This window comes from Schistocerca serialis, chromosome 2 (assembly GCF_023864345.2).
Source record: "Schistocerca serialis cubense isolate TAMUIC-IGC-003099 chromosome 2, iqSchSeri2.2, whole genome shotgun sequence".
NCBI classification, from domain to species: Eukaryota; Metazoa; Arthropoda; class Insecta; order Orthoptera; family Acrididae; genus Schistocerca; species Schistocerca serialis.
In genome coordinates this window covers 141,660,605-141,684,173 of record NC_064639.1, presented here as the reverse complement: position 1 = coordinate 141,684,173, position 23,569 = coordinate 141,660,605, and the positions used below count along the sequence as shown (strand labels likewise).

Here is a 23,569-nt window from a genome sequence, read left to right as displayed (position 1 = left end):
AAACTTCATGTTACGGCGTCAAGGCAAGGACCGCCACGCCAGTCGGGAACGATACAGTAGAGATGGCTGGGAGAAGACGTCAGCCAATCGCACGCTGACCGACCCCTCTCCAGGATGACAACGCGACAGCAGCGGCCTCTGTGCGGAGACGACATAAGCCCCGCCCGACTGATGTCGACCTAGTTGAATTGCCGCTTCAAGACTAGCGACTTGGACAGAAGAGTCAACGCTCGTCACTTCACTTGTACAATTTATGTAACACAGACTTGTGAATAGTTATACTGGAGAGACTGCTTATCTTGTATGTCGCCTTTTGCCTGCGACAGATCTGTGCAGTTGTTAAAGTTAAGTATTGTCATTTACTTTTTTGTAATAAAACTCATTAATACGATTTTTTTGATGTGATTGTCTAGCGAACCGAGTAGGAAGGATTCCTAGACACGCCATATTTGACGACGAGCATGGAGACATATTGCTTAATATTTGAAGCTTTATTTACAATGAATTCGTTGAATTCATTGATTGCTCCTCAGCTCAGCCGACAATGTCACTATTTAAAATGGGATATGTTAGTGAAACTTGCTGACCTTGTCTGTAACTGCAAGAGCTGCCTGTAGCTCAATAAAGTTTCCGATTGTTAAAATAATTTTGTCCAAAACGGTAACTGTTACATATGTAATGTTTGGATCGGTATGACCCAAAATAAATATCACTACCTGTTGATCTGACATTAGAGTCTGTTCTAGAATTTGCTGCGTTGCTACGTGTCGATGATTCCGTGCCCACAGCAGTAGTGATGGACAGTCGTTTGGTTAAGGTGAGAAAATGTAGGGTTCATCTGCTGCTGAGCACCATCTTTAACAATGTGCTTTAAATAGTGTAAGCTCGGAAAAGACTTGTGTCTGTACCAGCGCTCTCCTCTGCCGTCACATCTTTCATAGATCTGCGCACGTCCTTGTTTCCAGATCGGGCAGCCCTCCGACTTCCACGTTCTGTGAATAAGCACCAGCTTCGCCGTTCCGGAGATGATCATTCCAGGCCATAACAATCTGCCCTTTGTTAAAGTCGCTTATGTCATTGGATTTTCCCCATTTCTGGCCCGCCTGCAACGCCACCAGGGTGTTAAATAAAGCGTTCGCTGTAGTCATAATGTTGTGGTACTTCAGTGTAATTCCTAAATACTGACCGTGGTATACAGACAGTGTCATTAAGGTAAGGGAGACTGTAAATGCATCTGACCGTGAATACTCAGTGACTGAATGTGAAAATCAAATGACCAACGTATCCACAAGCGAGGATTCTGATGATTACTGAAGTCAACGTTCAGTCTACAATACACACAGTACTCAATCAAGAAATCATGCTATAGAATGACGGTCTAGTCCGCTTTTGCAAAGCAACCGTCTTCCTGCAGCGAGCATAAACAAGAACACACCACTAGAATAAATGACACAGAAAGTTAATTTGAAACAATTTTTTATGCATTAGAATTGTTCACTTTCTGAAAATTACTGAGTATAGGGGCACCAATGAATAAATGTTGAGAGTGTCCTCTTTCGAGGATATCTCGGGCTATTGTTTCTTGCTGATGGATGTCAATCGTACAAAAATGTATGAAAAAGCTGTGGCCTATTGGCCAGAATATATTTCGGGTGACAATATCACTAGATTTTTTTTAGTAAAATACGGGTGTTATGAGGTCTGATAAGAAATAAGTTAAAGAAGAAAGGTGACGTAGTGACAAATTTGCTGCAGTTCGCTGTATTTGGAAAAAAATTGGTAGGAATTACTCATACATTACATATTTCTACAGTATACGTCATTATCGCTGGACATTTGGTAGAGTTTCAAGGGCGACATCACTTCAGATAGTACATTCGAAGTAAAAGAGCAAAGTATTTGCCAGAAATATGGACCACTTGTATGGCAGTTCTCGTTGTTTTCTGAAGGCTTGAACGCGCGTAGTTGATAGTAGGGTGCTTAATCTTTCCTGTGTTTTACGTTTTTCAATTTCTATCACTCCCCGGGCTGCTTGCGAACGGACGACCTTCGCTATTCTCTCATCGGCCACAGGAACCACGTGTTTATTTCATGGCTCCCTGAGTTGCCAGAAAAATATCAAGATGTGAGTGTTGCAATTGAACCCACCAGTGAACTAAGAGGTCAGAATGTAACTCATGATAACGTTTTTACTTTTTACGAACTGAGGCTGCAGCTGCTAAAAAGAAAAGTGACATTAACTTGGCTCTTATGGATTAAATTCTTGCTGTGTAGTATTCTGTAACGTGCATATTGTAGGTGTCATATCTTGTTCCATTTAATTTCTCTCTCTCTCTCTCTCCCTCTCACTCTTTCTCTCTATCTCTCCGACAGAAGTGTATATTATCGATCGTTATCATACACTTGCACTGTTTTAGACCACGTGATGAGAATCTGTTAGTAATAGTAATCTCAACAAAAGTTCGAGACGGAAAATTACCTTTAAGGGATATATAAATTTTATCGCAGATTTTGACTCGTTTTTTAGATTAACCAGTTTCTTGGGTGTTGCTTAAAGGGAGCTCTCAATTACTATAGCGTAGCATATATTAGAGTTAAAATAAGGTCAGCGAGGCTAATTTAAAATTATATGTTTACTCTTGAGCTAAACGCAGTAATGGTCAGAATGCACCCTCAATGTGAATATAACCTGTTCCTTTCAGATACCCCTACCTTCGGGTTTTGTGAAACCTCCAACGCCTTTAAAAACCACGTGTGAGATTTTCGTACTCTCTTGCCTGCTACTCGGAAACTTTTACTCTTACAGAAAAAATGAGCAGGACATTTTTGTAGGAAATTTAACGTAGTTAAATTTCGAACTGGGGTACTGTCTTCGTGGAGGCTATGATTTTTGAGTAATTCAAGATAAACATGTTTGAAGCCCTATTTCGTACGTTTTTCTTGAATGATTCGAAAACTACGGCCTTTACCGAAAACGTATCGCAGTAAAAAATTTAACTACATTAAATTTCCTACAAAAAGGCCCTGTGCATTTGTGCTATAGGAATACTAGTTTGTGCGTAACGTGCGAGAGAAAATGAAATTGGCATGTGGTGCCTGAAGACGTCGCAGGTTGCATAACACCCACAGGTAGCGGTAGCTGAATATCGAGATACTCCAGGTCGTTATGTACGTTTCGGATATTTTTGGCTTACGATAAGGCACTGTTTTAAGCACTTGACGATGGCCTAAGTACCGAAATTTCAATCGTGTATTCTGTCAACAGTGGAAAGATAACATTTAAAAAAAAATCAAAGTTTACACGGAACTCAAGCACCAGAAGTTATTATAGCAACAACAGGAAACGCTATTAAAAGTCAGCGTTTTATATTCTGTCCATCAAAGAAAAGGTGAACTTGTGCCGAAACCGTGAGAGAAAATCTCACGCCGCACACTTCTGGGGAAACTGTAAGGAACGACAACGATATTCTGTTAAAAATTTATGTACTGTCTTTGTATTCACCAATTTACTACGCTTCAATGCAAATATAAGATGTAAACATTACACTGTAATAATAATATTAGTGTATAATTCTTTATACAGGGAGTAGTAAGATTCCTATCTTTCCATTTTTGAATTTTTTTGAATTTAGTTTCCAGTTTGTACCCAGTTTTAACAGATCGATGATAATGACGCCAATATAACATCCGCGGAGCTGATTCAAACAAAAGGTTTAAAGAAGTGAACTTTAGCCTTTGAGAGATTCTAATGTTGAGTCCATGAATAAAGTATTGATGTGGGAGCCGTTGCCAGTAGCACTGAGAGTCGCGTGAGACTGTGAGACGACGCCCGACGTGTGGGGTACTCACTGGTTACGAGCAGCGAGGTGGAGGCGCGCTCGGCGCCCACCGAGTTGTTGACGACGCAGACGTAGCGGCCCGAGTCCCTGAGCAGCGCGGCCGCCAGGAAGAGGCTGCCGCCCACCTGCCGCACGCGGTCCTCCAGGGCGACGCGCTGGCTGGAGGCGCCCTGGCTGCGGAACCACCTGCACACGCCAACACATCTAGCATGGCTCACCTGGCCCCTGTACCTGCAGGCTGTGACCGCCGCCAGTCTGATGAGGGTAACCCGCCATAGGTCGCTCGCCGACGTAGTCGAAACTTAACAGGGTGAAATAAGGGTGAAAATGATGGGGCGTCCATTTTGATTTAGTTATGAACATTCAGTGGTGTGCGAAGAAAAGACAGTAAAAGCATTGGAGTCACTTCTTAAGTACATCAGCGTGGCGTTAGACGGAGCGAGCTCGGAGAATAATGGCTTCGAACATAGTTTCAAATTTTTGCGCTCTGTGTTCCAATCCAGACTCAAGTCTTCTCTTTTTCTGTTGTTGTCATGTAAGTGTGTGACGTCAAAACTGACAAAAGAAATAAACATTTTATCGTTTCAAATCTCATGTCATCTTATACAACTAACATTAATTGAAAATGGTAAATGTACAGGGCGTTCGTAAATTAGTTATACGAAATGGACCTTTAACTGGGACAAACGTAAATAATTTCCAGAAATGTTTAATACAACACTGAATGCAGTATATATTCAAGTTTCATTTACAAATGCTCAGTGCGGGTACCTTTTCTAGCACGAGAAATGTCCCACCTGCAATTATTGAGCAAGTCTAGATGAATGGTTGCAGCTGCTTGTGTTATCGATTGTCGCAGCTCGTCGACGTTTCCTGGAAACGGAGGAATAAACACTTTCTCTCTTAAGCACCCCCGTACATAGAAGTCCATTGGGGTTAAATCAGGTGCTCGTGGTGGTCAGGATGTCCCACCATGTTCAATCCAAGTCGGCAGATCCCTTAAGAGATACGCCACCACGTCACGATGATAGTGGCTTGGCGCGCCAACTTGCTTGAAAATAAATTCTGTGCACATACGCTTTGTACACTACTGGCCATTAAAACTGCTACACCATGATGACGTGCTACGGACGCGAAATTTAACCGACAGGAAGAAGATGCTGCGATATGCAAATGATTAGCTTTTCAGAGCATTCACACAAGGTTGGAGCCGATGACGATACCTACAACGTGCTGACATGAGGAAAGTTTCCAACCGATTTCTCATACACAAACACCAGTTGACCGGCTTTGCCTGGTGAAATGCTGTTGTGATGCCTCGTGTAAGGAGGAGAAATGCGTACCATCATGTTTCCGACTTTGATAAACGTCGGATTGTAGCCTATCGCGGTTGCGGTTTATCGTATCGCGACATTGCTGCTCGTGTTCGTCGAGATCCAATGACTGCTAGCAGAGTATGGTATCGGTGGGTTCAGGAGGGTAATACGGAGCTCCGTGTTGCATCCCAACGGCCTCGTTTCACTAGCAGCCGAGATGACAGGCATCTTATCCGTATGGCTGTAACGGATCGTGCATCCACGTCTCAATCCCTAAGTCAACAGATGGGGACGTTTGCAAGACAACAACCATCTGCACGAACAGTTCGACGACGTTTGCAGCAGCATGGACTATCAGCTTGGAGACCATGGATGCGGTTAACCTTGACGCTGCATCACAGACAGGAGCGACTGCAATGGTGTACTCAACGACGAACCTGGGTGCACGAAGGGCAAAACGTCATTTTTTCGGGTGAATCCAGGTTCTGTTTACAGCATCATGACGGTCGTATTCGTGTTTGGCGACATCGCGGTGAACGCACATTGGAAGCGCGTATTCGTCATCGCCATACTGGCGTATCACCCTGCGTGATGGTATGGGGTGCCATCGGTTACACGTCTCGGTCACCTTTTGTCCGTATTGACGGCACTTCGAACGATGGACGTGACATTTCAGATGTGTTACGACCCTTGGCTCTACCCTTCATTCGATCCCTGCGAAAGCCTACATTTCAGCAGGATAATGCACGAGCGCATGTTGCAGGTCCTGTACGGGCCTTTCTGGATACAGAAAATGTTCGACTGCTGCCCTAGCCAGCACATTCTCCAGATCTCTCACCAACTGAAAACGTCTGGTAAATGGTGGCCGAGCAACTGGCTCGTCACAATACGCCAGTCACTACTCTTGATGAACTGTGGAATCGTGTTGAAGTTGCATGGGCAGCTCTACCTGTACACGCCATCCAAGCTCTGTTTGACTCAATGCCCAGGCCTATCAAGGCCGTTATTACGGCCAGAGGTGGTTATTCTGGGTACTGATTTCTCAGGATCTATGCAACCAAATTGCGTGAAAATGTAATCACATGCCAGTTCTAGTATAATATATTTGTCCAATGAACACCCGTTTATCATCTGCATTTCTTCTTGGTGTAGCAATTTTAATGGCCAGTAGTGTAATTTAGGCGTCAGAGAATGTTCAGGCATGTTCAGGTACGATACGCCAGTTACAATTGACTGTCTCAGAGACTACTGGCTGTCTCAGACCCAGCATTCTGTGTGATGCACAGCCAGTTTCAATGAAACGATTGTGCCAATTAATAATAGCTTGTCTTTCATGTGATGCATTGCGATATTCAATCTGAATTGTCACTGAACTGTAATTGCGAATTTGGACTCATGAAACCATAAACAAAACTGCGTAGGCTCTGCACTGTTATATGAATCAGTGATGGCGGCTGGAATAACTCATTCATGGATGCCACCTAGCAGGAACGCCAGGAACTAACAGTATTAGGCGGCAGCAGAACTTGAGAACTTGAAGGTCTACTGCATTCAGTGCTGTATTAAACATTTCTGTGAGTTATTTACCCTTATCAAAATTAAAGGCTAATTTTGTATAGCTAATTTTTGTGTAACTATTGTATAACTAATTTAATTATAACTAATTTGTATAACCAACTATAACACCCTGTACAAATTACAGTATTTCAAGTTTTTGATTCGATTTGTGATTTTGTACTTTCTGAAAACGAATCCATTTTCCAGGGTGACATCTATCATAAGAACATTTAAAAATTCAGAGCACCATGAGCAACGTCGGAAGGCACATATGCCATAGCCATATTTTTTAGTGTGAATATAATTACGAAAAGCAACCTCGTTAACGTTGCCAAATACCACGTGAACTGGCGATAATTTCACGATTAACCACATACATCGAAACATTTTCTCGAAAACTGGAACCTTCGAATCATTATGGATCAAGGCGTGTAGCTTAGCTGCGTCTCTTCTACTTGTGATTTTCCTTTGCTGTGCGATGACAATAGAGCACTTCTGTAATCGCCTAATAGGGCACTTCTGTAAGCGCCTAATGTAATGCTTCATCTGTCCGCAAAAGTATACGTCGCTGGGTTGAAAGGACGGCATACACTCTGGCGAAATGACTTTCGCGTCGATTCCGATTTCATCGACAAACAGCTATTGTATAAGAAGAAATGGCTTTGCTGACCCCACGAATCAATGAAGTACAGAAACGGGTCCATTTTTACGTCCTGTCAATCCTGTGACGTATACTGTAGCAGACAAATGAAGAATTACTTTCACTGTTTACAGGTACACCCTATTCTCATCGCACTGCAAGGGAAAATCACAAGTAGAAGCGATGCAATTGAAATGCACGCCATGATTCATAACCAATTGCAGACTCCAGTTTTCGAAGAAATGCTTCGATATGTTTTATTTTTTTATTATTTACACGTCATGTTTCGTAGGACTAAACTGAGAAGCAAATCTCCAAGGTCATGGAACGTGTCAGTACATGAAATTACAACATAAAAGTAATAACAGATAAAATGTTTATGAACCCGAAAAAAATCACTCCATGGATTAGATAAACTCAATCAACAATAAAACAAGAATCAGCTTAATGTTTCAAGGAACTCCTCGACAGAATAGAAGGAGTGACTCACGAGGAAACTCTTCAGTTTCGATTTGAAAGCGCGTGGATTACCGCTAAGATTTTTGAATTCGAGTGGCAGCTTATTGCAAATGGATGCTGTAGTATACTGCATACTTTTCTGCACAAGAGTTAAATAAGTCCGATCCAAACGCAGGTTTGATTTCTGCCGAGTATTAACTGAGTGAAAGCTGCTTTTTCTTGGGAATAAGCTATTATTGTTAACAATTAGTGGCAGTAAGGAATATACATATTGAGAGGCCAATGTCAAAATACCCAGACTCGTGAACAGGGGTCGACAAGAGGTTCGTGAACTTACACCACTTACTGCCCGAAAAGCCTGTTTCTGAGCCAAAAATATCCTTTTAGAATGGGAAGAGTTACCCCAAAATATAACACCATACGACATAAGCGAAAGAAAACAAGCAAAGTAGACTAATTTTCAGATGCTGTTCGGATAGTAAAAATGGCAGCATTAAGTCTTTGAACAACATCCTGAACATGGGCTTTACATGACAGTTTACTACCTATCTGAACACCTAGAAATTTGAACTGTTCAGATTCACTAATCATATGCCCTTTCTGTGAAGTTAAAATGTCAGGTTTTGTTGAATTGTATGTTAGAAACTGTAAAATCTGAGTCTTACTGTGATTTAGCGTTAGTTGATTTTCTACAAGCCATGAACTTAGGTCACGAACTGCACTATGTGAACAGAGCCAATGTTGTGCACAACACCTTTTACTACCAATCAAATGACATCAGCAAACAGAAACATTTTCGAGTTACCTGTAATACTAGAGGGCATATCATTTATACAAATAAGGAACAGGAGTGGCCCCAACACTGATCCATGGGGCAACCCTCCCTCCCTCCCCCCCCCCCCCCCCCCCCCACACACACACACTTGGCTGTACCACACTCAGACCCCACGTCAGAGCCATCCTCAACATTGCGAATGACCTTTTGTTGTCTGTTGTAAGAGGTGAACCAATTGTGAGCTACTCCCCGTGTTTCATATTGATCCAACTTCTGGACCAATATTTTGTGATCAACACAATCAAATGCCTTAGTTAAATAATAAAATATGCCTAGCGTTCGAAACCTAAAGGCGAACTGTACATTTGAAAGCAAATCGTGTGATACAAAATGATCACTTATCCTTACAAACATAGCCTTTTCAATAAATTTAGCAAACAATGATGGCATAGAAATACGTCTGCATTATCCCTTTCTCCGTTTTTATAAAGCGGCTTTACTACTGAGTACTTTAATCGTTCAGGAAACTGACCATTCCTAAAGGAAAAAAATACAAATATGGATAAATACAGGGCTAACATGTGCAGCACAGTACTTTAATATTCTGTTAGGCACTCCACCATATCCATGAGAGTCCTTAGTCTTCAGAGATTTAATTATTGACTCAATCTCCCCCTTGTCTATCAGAGAGGAGTATTTCAGACATCAATCTTGGAAAGGCATTTGCCAAGAAAGTTATATGATTCCCTGCGGAAACTAAATTTTTATTTAATTCACCAGCAATGCCCAGAAAATGATTATCAAATACTGTACATATATCTGATTTATCAGCAACAGAAATATTTTTACTACGAACTGACTTTATATCGTCGACTTTGTGCTGCTGACCAGACACTTCTTCACAATTGACTATATGGTTTTAATTTTATCCTGTCAAGTACCTATTCTGTTTGATTACCACATACTATTTGCCTTTCTCAATAACATTTTTAAGCACCCTACAATACTGTTTGTAATGGGCTACTGTAGCTGGATTGTGACTACTTCTAACATATTGATATAATTACCGCTTTGTTACACATGATAGCCTTATCCCACTAGTCATCCACCCAGGCTGCCTTTTACTGCTAGTTTCCCGTGTAGGACATTCTAATGGAAAGCAACTCTCAAAGGGCATCAGAAATGTGTTAAGGAAAGCATTATATTTATCATCTATGTTATCGGCACTATAAACATGCTGCCACTCTTTTTCCTTGACAAGGTTTAAAAAACTCTCTATTGCTGTCGGTTCAAATGGCTCTGAGCACTATGCGACTTAACTTATGAGGTCATCAGTTGCCTAGAACTAGAACTAATTAAACCTAACTAACCTAAGGACATCACACACATCCACGCCAGAGGCAGGATTCGAACCTGCGACCGTAGCGATCGCTCGGTTCCAGATTGTAGCGCCTAGAACTGCACGGCCACTCCGGCCGGCTATTGCTGTTGGGTTAACTTTCCTACATAGTTTGTAATTATGACATTTGTTTGTGTACAAAAGCCTTTTAGTGTTAGAATTTGTGCATCGTTGTGTGAAAGGCCATTCACCCTTTTACTAACAGAATACCCTTGTAGTAATGAGGAATGAGTAAAAATATTGTCTATGGCTGTGCTACTGTTCCCCTGCACCCTGGTTGGAGAAAGCACAGTCTGCATCAGATCATATGAATTTAAGAGAGCTACCAACATCCTTTTTCTTGCACCATCATATACAAAATTTATACTGAAGTCACCATATATAACCAATTTCTGGTACTTCCTACAAAGTGTATCAAGAACCCTCTCTAGTTAGAGCAGAAATGCTCTGAAGTCACAGTAGGGGACCTACAAACAACGGCAATTAGAAGTTTAGTTCCACTAAAATCAACTGCCCCTGCACAACATTCAAATATCTGTTCAGTGCAGTGCCGTGATACGTGTATGGACTCAAATGGAATACTGTTTTTACGTATATAGCCACTCCCCCACCCCGCACGGAACTCCTTGAAAAACAGCCAGCTAATCTGTATCCTGGTAAAGGAAGCCTCTGAATTGTCAAATTATTTAAGTGGTGCTCCGACATATCAATAATTTCAGAGTCAACATCTATAAGCAGTTCACTAACTTTATCTCTAATACCTCTTATATTTTGATGAAATATGCTAATTCCATCTCTGCTTGGAAACATGATATTCTCTGAAGATGATCCCTTAGTTAGAGGGACTTCCTTTAAGAAGGTATAACTATCAGCTGACTTCAATCTAAAAAAAAGGTGCGCACTAACACCAGCTACTACAGGAATTTTTCCATGAGTAGTCCCACCACCAACAACTACACCTATAAGCTTTGCCAGCGTCCCCTTCCCATACCTATTGAGGTGCAGGCCATGCCTAGTTAAACCCGTTCTACTGATAGACCCGACTGGCATCACCGAAATGGGACCCATGCCCTCCGCCATCAGCGCCCTCCCCAGCCCCATGTTAACGCGCCTAACAGCCGCATTAAGATGAGGCAGATCAGGACGCTTAAACAGTTGCACGAAATGCACATTAGTGCCACCAATATGAGTACCTGTCTTTACCACTTCTCCCCCACATCATATTCACCGTCCATAACAAGACTGTTCCCTGCTCGACCCACTATCACTGATCCTCCTTCGTAAAATTCCTACATAACTTTCCTATGCTGTCAGTCACCTGAGCCAACCCTTCACTAGTTTTCACAATGCTGGTGACCTGGTATTCACTCCCCAACACTTCCTGCAACTGCTAGCCCACACGTCTACCATGTGCACTACCTAGCAGCAGAACCTTCTTCTTTCTGTTAGACTTTGCAACTGACCAAGGCCTCCTACCTGCTGAGGACTGCTGCATGTTCCCTACATCTACAGCTACAAGAGGGTCCTCTCTATTCAACTCTGATAGTTGGTCAAATCTATTGCATATACGCAAAGTAAACTGTCTGAATACCTCCTCCTCCTAGCTATCTTCTTGTCAACTGCCAGTTCCCATTCCCCACCACCCTTCACCCTCCTCAACCAATCTAGTTACCTCTTTGCGCGTTGTACCTGCACCTGAAGGGCACAGAACTTACGCTCCTGCTCCTCTAACAACTTTTTTCTACTACAGATTCTGCATTTCCAGGAGGGGATTTCGCTAGAACGCCCACTGATATCGAAATTATCGTCACTTACGGCAACGTTAACGAGGTTTCCTCTCCTACGTCTACGTCTACATTTATACTCCGCTAGCCACCCAACGGTGTGTGGCGGAGGGCACTTTACGTGCCACTGTCATTACCTCCCTTTCCTGTTCCAGTCGCGTATGGTTCGCGGGAAGAACGACTGTCTGAAAGCCTCCGTGTGCGCTCTAATCTCTCTAATTTTACATTCGTGATCTCCTCGGGAGGTATAAGTAGGGGGAAGCAATATATTCGATACCTCATCCAGAAACGCACCCTCTCGAAACCTGGCGAGCAAGCTACACCGCGATGCAGAGCGCCTCTCTTGCAGAGTCTGCCACTTGAGTTTGCTCAACATCTCCATAACGGTATAACGCTTACCAAATAACCCTGTGACGAAACGCGCCGCTCTTCTTTGGATCTTCTCTATCTCCTCTGTCAATCCGACCTGGTACGGATCCCACACTGATGAGCAATACTCAAGTATAGGTCGAACGAGTGTTTTGTAAGCCACCTCCTTTGTTGATGGACTACATTTTCTAAGGACTCTCCCAATGAATCTCAACCTGGTACCCGCCTTATCAACAATTAATTTTATATGATCATTCCACTTCAAATCGTTCCGCACGCATACTCCCAGATATTTTACAGAAGTAACTGCTACCAGTGTTTGTTCCGCTATCATATAATCATACAATAAAGGATCCTTCTTTCTATGTATTCGCAATACATTACATTTGTCTATGTTAAGGGACAGTTTCCACTCCCTGCACCAAGTGCCTATCCGCTGCAGATGTACCTACATTTCGCTACAATTTTCTAATGCTGCAACTTCTCTGTATACTACAGCATCATCCGCGAAAAGCCGCATGGAACTTCCGACACTATCTACTAGGTCATTCACATATATTGTGAAAAGCAGTGGTCCCATAACACTCCCCTGTGGCACGCCAGAGGTTACTTTAACGTCTGTAGACGTCTCTCCATTGATAACAACATGCTGTGTTCTGTTTGCTAAAAACTCTTCAATCCAGCCACACAGCTGGTCTGATATTCCGTAGGCTCTTACTTCGTTTATCAACTCCTAACGCTATTCACTTTAAAAAATGCGATTGGCGCGTATGTGCCTTCGCACGTTTCTCTCTGTTCCAAATTCTTATTCTCTGAATGTTCTAATGATAGGTATCACCCTGGGGACTGCATCGGTTCTCCGGAAATATAGAAGTAAAAATCGAAGCAAAAACTGAAATACTTGTATTTATAAGTGTCCAAAATTCAATTACGGTTAACTATGTAAGATTACATACGATTTATAATGATAAAATTTCTTTCAACAAAAGAAAAACCGTCCCATGAGAACTGATCTGAATATCGGGCACAAAAATTCCAAACTACGCTCCTAGCCGCTTCCCTGTCAGCTCACTTAGCTTAAAGCGGCGCGCGGTTTGATCGAGTGGTGTCAAAATTTTGACTATTATTTTCGCGGACACTACTGAGTATTGGCACCTTAGACACAGTAGACGTCCCATTATTTTCTTCCTTCTTTCATCCACCGAACTTTCAACTGCGTCAGCGACCTGTGGCGGGTTATCCTTTCGAGTGCCTCATCCCTGCGCCGCCAAGCCCAGACATGTGCACACAAAGAATGCTGGTTGACCGCCAGACAGGCGAGGCAGTAAACGTAGGAGTAGAATGTTAAGCGCACACCAGCTGCTCTGCAATACCTGTAAAACGATTTTAAAGAAACTTTTCGATAGAAATGATTGATTTTGTCGTTTCTTAGCGCCTAATTCGTAGTGAACTACCTGTCGTTTCGTTTATGGCACGCAAAATTTGAATACTTTTCAAAGAAAAATAGGCGTCGTTAAGAGATTACATTTTGTGCAAAATGGTTCAAATGGCTCTGAGCACTATAGGACTTAACATCTGTGGTCATCAGTCCCATAGAACTTAGAACTACGTAAACCTAACTAACCTAAGGACATCATACACATCCATGCCCGAGGCAGGATTAGAACCTGCGAACGTAGCGGTCACGCGGTTCCAGACTGTAGCGCCTAGAACCGCGCGACCACACTGGCCGGCTCATTTTGTGCATGTTTGGTCATTTTGCAGTGTATAAAATGTAGCTAACATACTAAACTTAGGAGACCGTATCTGTCTCCAGCCTCGAGAAAATAGACTGTATGTAGCGCAATGACTTCCTCCCATGTGCACAAACAATACATCGAGAGTGAAATATCAATAACACGCCTCGTATCTTTAAGTATCTTGAGATACCGAAACAGGGTTTTGACAAATGATAGTATGCAGAAAAGAGAGTGTTTTGCCAAATGCTTCATATGCAAAACTTTCTTATCTAGGTGAATACATGATAGTTCTTGCAGTTTTATACTCTCACTTTCTTCATAATTACGTGGATGATATTTTGGCGATAGTCTAAAGGTATGTGTCAGGTCACATACGTTCTACACATCAGCTTGAATATTCGTCTGGTTGTCCAAACGATTTTAGAAACTACGAAGGAATGTCATCTACCCCTCCTGCCTTATTTGGTACCAAATCCACATCTGCATCTACATATACATCAATACTCCTCAAGCCACCTGGCTATGTGTGGCGGAGGGAACGTCTATTATCACTAACTGATCCCCCGTTCAGTGTTCCATTTGTGAATGGCGCTTGAGAAGAATAATTGTCAGTAAGCCTGTTCTGGAAGTTTCTCGTTATTTCTGCAACGCTCTCGCGTCGACTAAAAGGTCTCGGGACGAAACGCGCTGCTCGTCGTTGGACCTCTATCTCTTCTAGCAGTCCCAACTGGTAAGTGTCCCTTATTGGTCAACAATACACAAGAATTGTCGAACAAGCGCACTGTAATCTACATATTTAGTGGATGAATTTATTTCGTTGAAATTTTTCCCATGAATCTGTGTGGTATATGCTTTTCCTACTATGTTTTTGTTTACTGTTTCCAGCAATTTTCGATCAACAGCATAGTCAGTAGTGTAGTCTCCCACAGATCTGTTAAATTCTAATGCTGGAGCCCATATGTCTTCCAGTGGAAGGATGTGAAGGAATTACGCGTTTATCTTTCAACCCATAATGAAGTTTGTCATAAGCTATTGACCTATCTTGCCCTCAGTTGGTTGATAACACGATGTTTCATGATACCGTCGCAACCGGAACTTCATTATTAAGTTTGTTTCTTTAAAATCGTGTGAAAAATATTGCAGAACAGATGGCGCGTGCACGCTGCCATTCCCACAACGGAGGAATCGGACATGAGTCACGCCGAAGCGGGTAAAGAATATTTTGTTTATTCCGGCTGGCGTTTGTCAGCTGCTGTTGCTACTTTTCTCTGTGCGCACCCTTAAAGAAGGGCACACGATTATAGAAAGGATTCTGGATTGAACAACCATATAAGAAGTTTTTAAAAACAAAGAAATAAAAACAATTTCTATGGTGCACTTCGTTTCATTGCTTGTTTAAATAATCGTATTTAAAATTTACTTCCTTTTTCATTGTTTCAAATTTACACTACATTTTTTTTTCTGCTTCGATACTGGAACCTGAAACCTTCACGAAGTGTTCACCCATTCCCGTAAGATGTCTGAACATTCGATTCGCCAAGAGAATTTGGAGTTTAAGAATGAAACCTTAATCCCATATTCTTTCCAACAAATAATCAGTTCGAGGTTATCAAAACATTTCGGACTATTATGTCATCGTCGAATGAAATTTTTGGAGAAATATGTTTCTTCCCCGTCTTCTGAGCACACCTTTAACGTGAACTGTAGCTACGAAGTTCTACTATATATCCTGACTCATAACTGACGAGCTAGATTGGAATTCGGGTCTTCGTAGAAGCAACAACACGCCTTGAAGATGTCCTTCACAGGTAGCGAGGAAATATTGAATTTCTCCAAGAAATTTCTTCGGACAGTGCTCAACAGCGTCTAATTATTTCTAGGCTATGAAAGTTTACATTTTGCAATTAATGCATTCTTTTAAGTGTTTTATTACGGAACGGTCACGATGAAGAATGGTACAACGTTTTCAGATGTTTGTTTTAATTTCATCAGTGACTTACGGCAATCATACAGTATTAACTGTCCTTAGACTGAGCTAGGGGGCGCAATGGTTAGCAAATTGGACTCTCGTTCGGGAGGACGACGATTCAAATCCACATCCGGCCATCTGTGGTTTCCATAAATCGCTCCAGGCATTGACGGGATAGCTCCTTTGAAAGGGAACGGCCGATTTCTTTCCTCAATCCGAGCTTGTAGTCCCTCTCTAATGATCTCCATGTCGACGAGTCGTTAAATTCAATATTCCTTCCCTTCCTTCCCTTTAATTGTTTTATCTCATCTAACGCGAATAGTGGCGAGATGTGTAGTGTACGAATGTGTAGGATACGAATGTGCGAATGTGTATTTCCTTGGAAATACATTGTGAACAAAGCACTTTTATTGGTTTTGCCTCATTTTGGAAAACCCAAACAGTTGATTCCCGCTTAGTTGCGGCTCGTACGAAAATGTCAATTGTTCGTCTTCTGTTATGGTGTTGTACACCGATTTTGCATTTCCCCGATCGAAATTTTTGAGTATTTATTTAGAGAAAATGACGCAAAGCTGTTTATGGTCATGGGTGAATTTGTGGAGAATCCATAGCAAACGGCGATATGTGCATACATAATCGGACGGACCAAAGTCCTCGTTATACAAGGTGTGACGGGTATTGGTGCAGATATTTTTACGTGTAGTAACTTAAAGCGTACACACATCAGTGTGATCATTGTTTTTTCTTCCCATAAAGACGTCACAAATTTTACGACCTGATGTTTTCTGCATGGTCGTAGCTACAGTGCTAAGAGGACTACGCCTGTTAGTATAGACTAACCTTTGGCATCCACGCGTCCACATTTTAACATATGACCTTTTGCCCAGGAAAAAATAAGCAATCCACATTTTAACATATGACCTCTTGCCCAGGGAAAAATAAGCAATAATGACTTGCTCTTTCCACATGTACTTGGAGGTACTAACCGACATAATAATGTACGACTTGTAATAGTTATAATTATTAGTCTGCAAATTACATAAGTACTGATGTACAGTGAATTCTACAAGGAAGTGTACGCCGTTATATGTACAAAAAAAAAAAAACACACACAGTTATAAATGAAAATACGTGTTATTACTATTTTCACAATTATCTAGTAGTTAATCCAATCTCCGTCATTATCGATTACAGCATGGCACCTATTTTCACGAGATTTTCTGCATACTCTCTCGGTGACGGTCTCCATGTAGTCTTGATTTTATATATGACAGCTGGTTCAACCTATGTATTGGATTTCCTTTAAACTTCATACAACCAAACATTTTCGATCGGATTTGCATCCGGAGACACTGCAGAACACTCCATTGTGGACACCCCATTGTCTCATTTCAGCGCTGTACAGAGACGGCTGCGATGTTTCTGATCATTATTCTCTTGAAGCACCCAGTTTGCCTCGTTCGAACCAAATAGCTTCTTAACGGACCTCAGAAGGCATGTTTGATAAATATTCTACATTTTCCAGCGTTTAAATTGGCTGTAAATAGTTCAAACAGCCGAAACTGCAACCAGTAGAACAAAACATTCAGCTCTCAGAATGTATATCTACACATTGTGCCAAAGGTCATTGACTACAGATTCGAGACCACTACCAGAGATGTCACTGCTTACGTTCCATTTAAAAATATGGTGTACACATTCTTGTGGAACTGACTGCGCAGTTGCTCTTTAAACATGTTCATTGTGAACAGACTCTTTGGAGGTCATCGAACACTCCAAGAGTGTGCTGCCGGATCTCAGTGTCGAGCGGGAACAATATTGAGGTAACCATATATATCGCCATCGTCAAGTGCTCGGACTAGCTGAGCCTTCGGGGGCGCGCAGCCGACTCTTGCTCCGATCACGGACTGCTCCGCACGCGGTTCAAGCCCTATGGCGCGCCTCGGTAGGCGAAAGAGACTTCTGCATCGGCGACTGTGGCCGACGACGACCCGCGGGGAGTCCCAAATGCGCCAGAGAGGTAATAGGCAGTTAGGTTCCTTATATTAAACGGTTAGGAAACGGCTGCTTGCATAAAAACGTGCCCATACGCCTCCTGAAGCGATTCTACATCGTACATCTACACTCCGCTAGCCACCGTACGGCGCGTGGTGGTGGGTAGCCTGTACCATTGTTAGAAATTTCCTCTCCTATTACACTCGTAAATAGAGCGAGGGGTAAACGACTTTCTGTTTGTCTCCGTACGGGCCCTAATTTCTCTCCTGTTACCTTCGTGGTCCTTACGCGAAATATACATTGGCTTAAGAGGAATCGTTTTGTAGTCACTTTCAAATGCTAGTTCTTTGAATTTTCTCAATAATGTTCTTTGGAAAGAACTTAGACTTCTCTCCAGAGGGTCTTATTTGAGTCGCCGAAATACCTCCCCAATAACTGCGTGTTGATCGAACCTACTGGTAACAAATCTGGCAGCCAGTTGTAATGTGTATGTGCATTCCCTTCAGGTCTTTAAGCGAAGTATTATGCATATTTATGCGATCGGGAATGCTCAGTATCAGCCAGGCAATATGTAAATGTGGTGTCACCGCCAGACACCACACTTGCTAGGTGGTAGCCTTTAAATCGGCCGCGGACCGTTAGTATACGTCGGACCCGCGTGTCGCCACTATCAGTGATTGCAGACCGAGCGCCGCCACACGGCAGGTCTAGAGAGACTTCCTAGCACTCGCCCCAGTTGTACAACCGACTTTGCTAGCGATGATTCACTGACAAAATACGCTCTCATTTGCCGAGACGATAGTTTAGCATAGCCTTCAGCTACGTCATTTGCTACGACCTAGCAAGGCGCCATTACCAGTTACTATTGATTTTGATTCATGTACCGTCAAGACCGACGTTCTTCATTAACGGATTAAAGTTAAGTATTCCACCAGCTACGTCCGTTTTTCTAAATTCTAATTTCTTTGTCCTGTTCCAGACCTCACGACAGCCTGCGTGAGCTAAAACGCGTGCCTTTCGGCCTCCTTCTAGTAACACGGTGTTGGCTCTCCTGCCAACCAAGACATTGGCGACGAGGATGGGATCTGCCTCTCGCCGTCTGCTTTCAGCGACGGTGCCGTCCGGTCAGCGCCCTGGGGACCCATCTACTGGCTCACCTCAGCCCCAAATGTTACGGACGCTGCCTTCCATTTTGCCCCATGGCGACGCGCCGCCGCCACCGCCGCCGCCGCCTGTTCTCCCGCCGGCGACGCCCGCAGTGGACGCGTCGCTGCAACCGCCGGGCGCCTCCCTGGGTCACGCGCTGCCGATCGCTTCCCGTGACCAGTTGTCCCCCGACATGGAACTCTTGCCAGCTCCGGACCATATGTCGTCTTCGCCCGTCGGGTGCCCCGGCCCGATGGAGGTCGACCCTTCGGCCCCTCCTGTCTCTCTGCGGGCGCATACACCGTATGTTGGCGTGCACCCTGGAGCAGGTTTTCAGGCGTTTCCTAGCTCCCCTCGGACCGAATGGCCGAGTGCGGGTGGCACAGCCTCGCCTGTTGTTAGGCTCCCCACCTCGTCGCATACGTCAACATGGGGTCCTCCCCACGGCGGGCGGAAGCCTTATGCCACCACCGTGCGCCGATTTGCGGGGGAGGAATGTGGTGTCACCGCCAGACACCATACTTGCTAGGTGGTAGCCTTTAAATCAGCCGCTGTCCGTTAGTATACGTCGGACCCGCGTGTCGCCACTATCAATGATTGCAGACCGAGCGCCGCCACACGGCAGGTCTAGAGAGACTTCCTAGCACTCGTCCCAGATGTACAACCGACTTTGCTAGCGATGGTTCACTGACAAAATACGCTCTCATTTGCCGAGACGATAGTTTAGCATAACCATCAGCTACGTCATTTGCTGCGACCTAGCAGGGCGCCATTATCATTTGCTATTTATGTTGTGATGCATGTACCGTCAAAACCGACGTTCTTCATTAACGGATTAAAGTTAAGTATTCCACCAGCTACGTCCGTTTTTCTATTTCTAATTTCCTTGTCCTGTTCCAGACCTCACGCCAGCCTGCGTGAGCTAAAACGCGTGCCTTTCGGCCTCCTTCTAGTAACACGGTGTTGGCTCTCCTGCCAACCAAAACAGTAAATTTAACAATTACGTGAAAGCAAGGAGATTAGAGATGAAATCGTAGGAGGCAATATTGTGTAACCTTAGTAGGGACAAGATCCGACTATTCGGGAGTAGGATCTTGCAATCTGAGATAGTGTTCCGAGACAAACTTCCGTCAGAATGCTGGCAAAAGTGACGTCAGATCCGCCTAGCAACAGCGACCTGAACCCCCATTGGCTGAAAGTTTGGATATATATGTGTAGGAAACGAGAGAAGTGTCCTTATTGGCTGAGGGAGAAAGGTGGGGTGGTCTCTCTTGTCCTTCGGGAAGACAGGGCGAGTCAGTCGCGAGGAGCCACTCAAAACGCACGGTCGAGTAACCGGGGCGGCTCTAAGAGAACGGCTGCGAGTACATATTTCAGCTGTTAAACAAGATATAAAGTGAAGTTATCAGTTATCAGAGCGCCACGTGTCGTGGGCAGGGTCTATCACCATGTAAAGTCAGAAAACGGTGTTAATGTGTGTATAGGGTCGAATATAACGGCGTAGTCCAGAGCCGCCATATTGCAAATGCTGTTTCTGTGACGTGTGTGACAAAGCAATTTCTGTATTAAAACAAGTATAGTACATACGTTTTTGACGATTGACAACTGGCATCCCTAAACACTCCAATTCAGCACGATCACCAGCTACATTCAACCTTGCGTCTGAGCGCTACTACTGTGCGACGAGGGACTTACCGAAGCAGCAAGACACCAGGTTAGTGATACCGCCCACAGAAGTAATTCCTTCTCGCTACAGTGCCACTGGGGGTGTTGTACGATCCCTGAATTTCTTCGATGTCTTCCTTTAATCCAACGCTGGGCACTCCTGAGGATACCCTTACCCCTGATGAACACTTGCCGTCTAGGAGAAAGTATTGGTTTCTGTTTCTTAAGAAATCTTCGAGCCGCTTTTATCTCTGGATCCGAAACAGTCGAGTAGTGCTCAAGAATGGATCGCACTAGTGTCATATACACTGTCTCCTTTACAGATGAAACACACTTTCCTAAAATTGTCCCAGTAAACCTAAGTTGAAAGTTCGCCTGCCGTACACCAATCCTTACGTGCTCGATCCGTTTCATACCACTTTAAAATGTTCTGTCCAGATATTTAAATGACATGGTTGGGCCAAGCAGGTCACTAATTATGCTGTTTCCGAATATTACGGGCTTGTTTTCCGTACTGACCAGCACTAATTACATTTTTCTACATTTAGATCTAGCTACCTTCCATCACACCAACTAGAAATTTTTTTATGTCATCTTGTATCCTCCTACAGCTACTCAATAGCGACAGCTTCCCGTACAACACAGCTCCACCAGTATATTTATGCATGTAGAGAAGAAGAACTGCCCTATCACACATTCTTTGCCACTCCTGACGATACCCTTGCCTCTGACAACACTTGCCGTCTCGGAGAACGTACTTGGTTCTGTTTCTTATCTGGGAAACTATTCCGTACGCTCAGATTTTCGTTAACAGTCTGCAGTGGGACATTGTGTCAAATTCTTTCCGCAAATCTAGGAATATCGGCAACACTTTACTCTTCACAGTTACAAGTTTTTCCTCTATGAGCTTTAGCGAACTTAGTTAACTACTGTTTCCCAAGGTATTCAATAGTGGTTTCAATAAGCTCCTTAATCCACGAACCTCAGGACATCTGAATACAGTTGCAACTGACTCATCCAGCATAAATTCTTGCTGCGACGGACAAAAGCGGCCGGGGTGGCCGAGCGGTTCTAGGCGCTACAGTCTGGAACCGCGTGACCGCTACGGTCGCAGGCTCGAATCTTGCCTCGGGCATGGATGTGTGTGATGTCCTTAGGTAAGTCAGGTTTAAGTAGTTCTAAGTTCTAGGGGACTGATGACCTTAGAAGTTAAATCCCATAGTGCTCAGAGCCATTTGATCCATTTGAACGGACAAAAATTAGGTCGATTAGCATGTGAGGGTATACACCCATAATCAACCGTGTCTGCTGTGCAGTCCTAAAGCTTCGACTGCACACCTAACAGGGCAGCGCCGCGAAACATCAAGAAGTCGCTGATCTGTGCGCCAACGGAAAGTGCGGGCAGTGCTATTCCTCCAAGAAGCATGCGGATCGAGTTATGTTTCTTCCCTTAACAGAAAAAAAGGTTTACATTAATCTGAAAGTGCTTTGCACAGATGATTGTGGATCCCTGCCACCGGCCATCGCAATTTCCCTCGTTCCTTGTTTGTGTCCGTGCTGGCTTCCACAGTAGCCGACACAACATCTGGTGACGAGGATTTCATGACCAACGCTCCCTTCGCCCTACGCCTCTCCGCCACAGCGCGTCACTAACATTTCTCTCTTTTGTTTCAGAGGCGCACTGCTACTGATTGTGTTCTTTATTGCAGACTCGCCGCAACGCTTTCGCTAATTGTGTACAATTACTTTGTAGCGACGCTCCTCTCATTAAAATGGCCTCTAACGCGCGTCCTAAACCACCTGCGCTGACGCCTCCGGCTGCAGCAGGCTTCAATCTAATGCAGTTCATTCAGTTTCAGAATGGACAAATGCCGCTGTTGGTGACGCCAGTCCAGCAGGCCATTAATGCCCAAGCCGCTGCCGCATCAACTCCGGCACAACAGCCAACCACTTCCACAGCGCCTCCTCTGTGCATTCCATCGTTCCGAGCTTTCAGTGAATCACAAGAGTAATGTATCTACATCTACGTCTACATCCATACTCCGCAAGCCACCTGACGGTGTGTGACGGAGGGTACCTTGAGTACCTCCGTCGGTTCTCCCTTCTATTCCAGTCTCGTATTGTTCGTGGAAAGAAGGATTGTCGGTATGCCTCTGTGTGGGCTCTGATCTCTCTGATTTTATCCTCATGGTATCTTCGTGAGATATACATAGGAGGGAGCAATATACTGCTTGACTCCTCGGTAAAGGTATGTTCTCGGAACTTCAACGAAAGCCCGTACCGAGCTACTGAGCGTCTCTCCTGCAGAGTCTTCCACTGGAGTTTATCTATCATCTCCGTAACGCTTTCGCGATTACTAAATGATCCTGTAATGAAGCGCGCTGCTCTCCGTTGGATCTTCTCTATCTCTTCTATCAACCCTATCTGGTACGGATCCCACACTGCTGAGCAGTATTCAAGCAGTGGGCGCACAAGCATACTGTAACCTACTTCCTTTGTTTTCGGATTACATTTCCTTAGGATTCTTCCAATGAATCTCAGTCTGGCATCTGCTTTACCGACGATCAACTTTATATGATCATTACATTTTAAATCACTCCTAATGCGTACTCCCAGATAATTTATGGAATTAACTGCTTCCAGTTGCTGACCTGCTATGTTGTAGGTAAATGATAAGGGATCTTTCTTTCTATGTATTCGAAGGACATTACACTTGTCTACATTGATATTCAATTGCCATTCCCTGCACCATGCGTCAGTTCGCTGCAGATCCTCATGCATTTCAGTACAATTTTCCATTGTTACAACCTCTCGATATACCACAGCATCATCCGCAAAAAGCCTCAGTGAACTTCCGATGCCATCCACAAGGTCATTTATGTATATAGTGAATAGCAACGGTCCTACGACACTCCCC

At 43.7% G+C, this 23,569-nt stretch overlaps 1 protein-coding gene across 1 annotated transcript in view; it reads right to left on the bottom strand.

The window, feature by feature from the left end:
- LOC126455789 (Down syndrome cell adhesion molecule-like protein Dscam2) overlaps positions 1–23,569 on the bottom strand; it is a 222,835-nt gene that overhangs the window by 83,013 nt on the left and 116,253 nt on the right. The window contains exon 7 of the mRNA XM_050091551.1: positions 3,850–4,025. Within this exon, the coding sequence (XP_049947508.1) occupies positions 3,850–4,025 (176 nt within the window). The remainder of the gene's footprint in view (positions 1–3,849; positions 4,026–23,569) is intronic.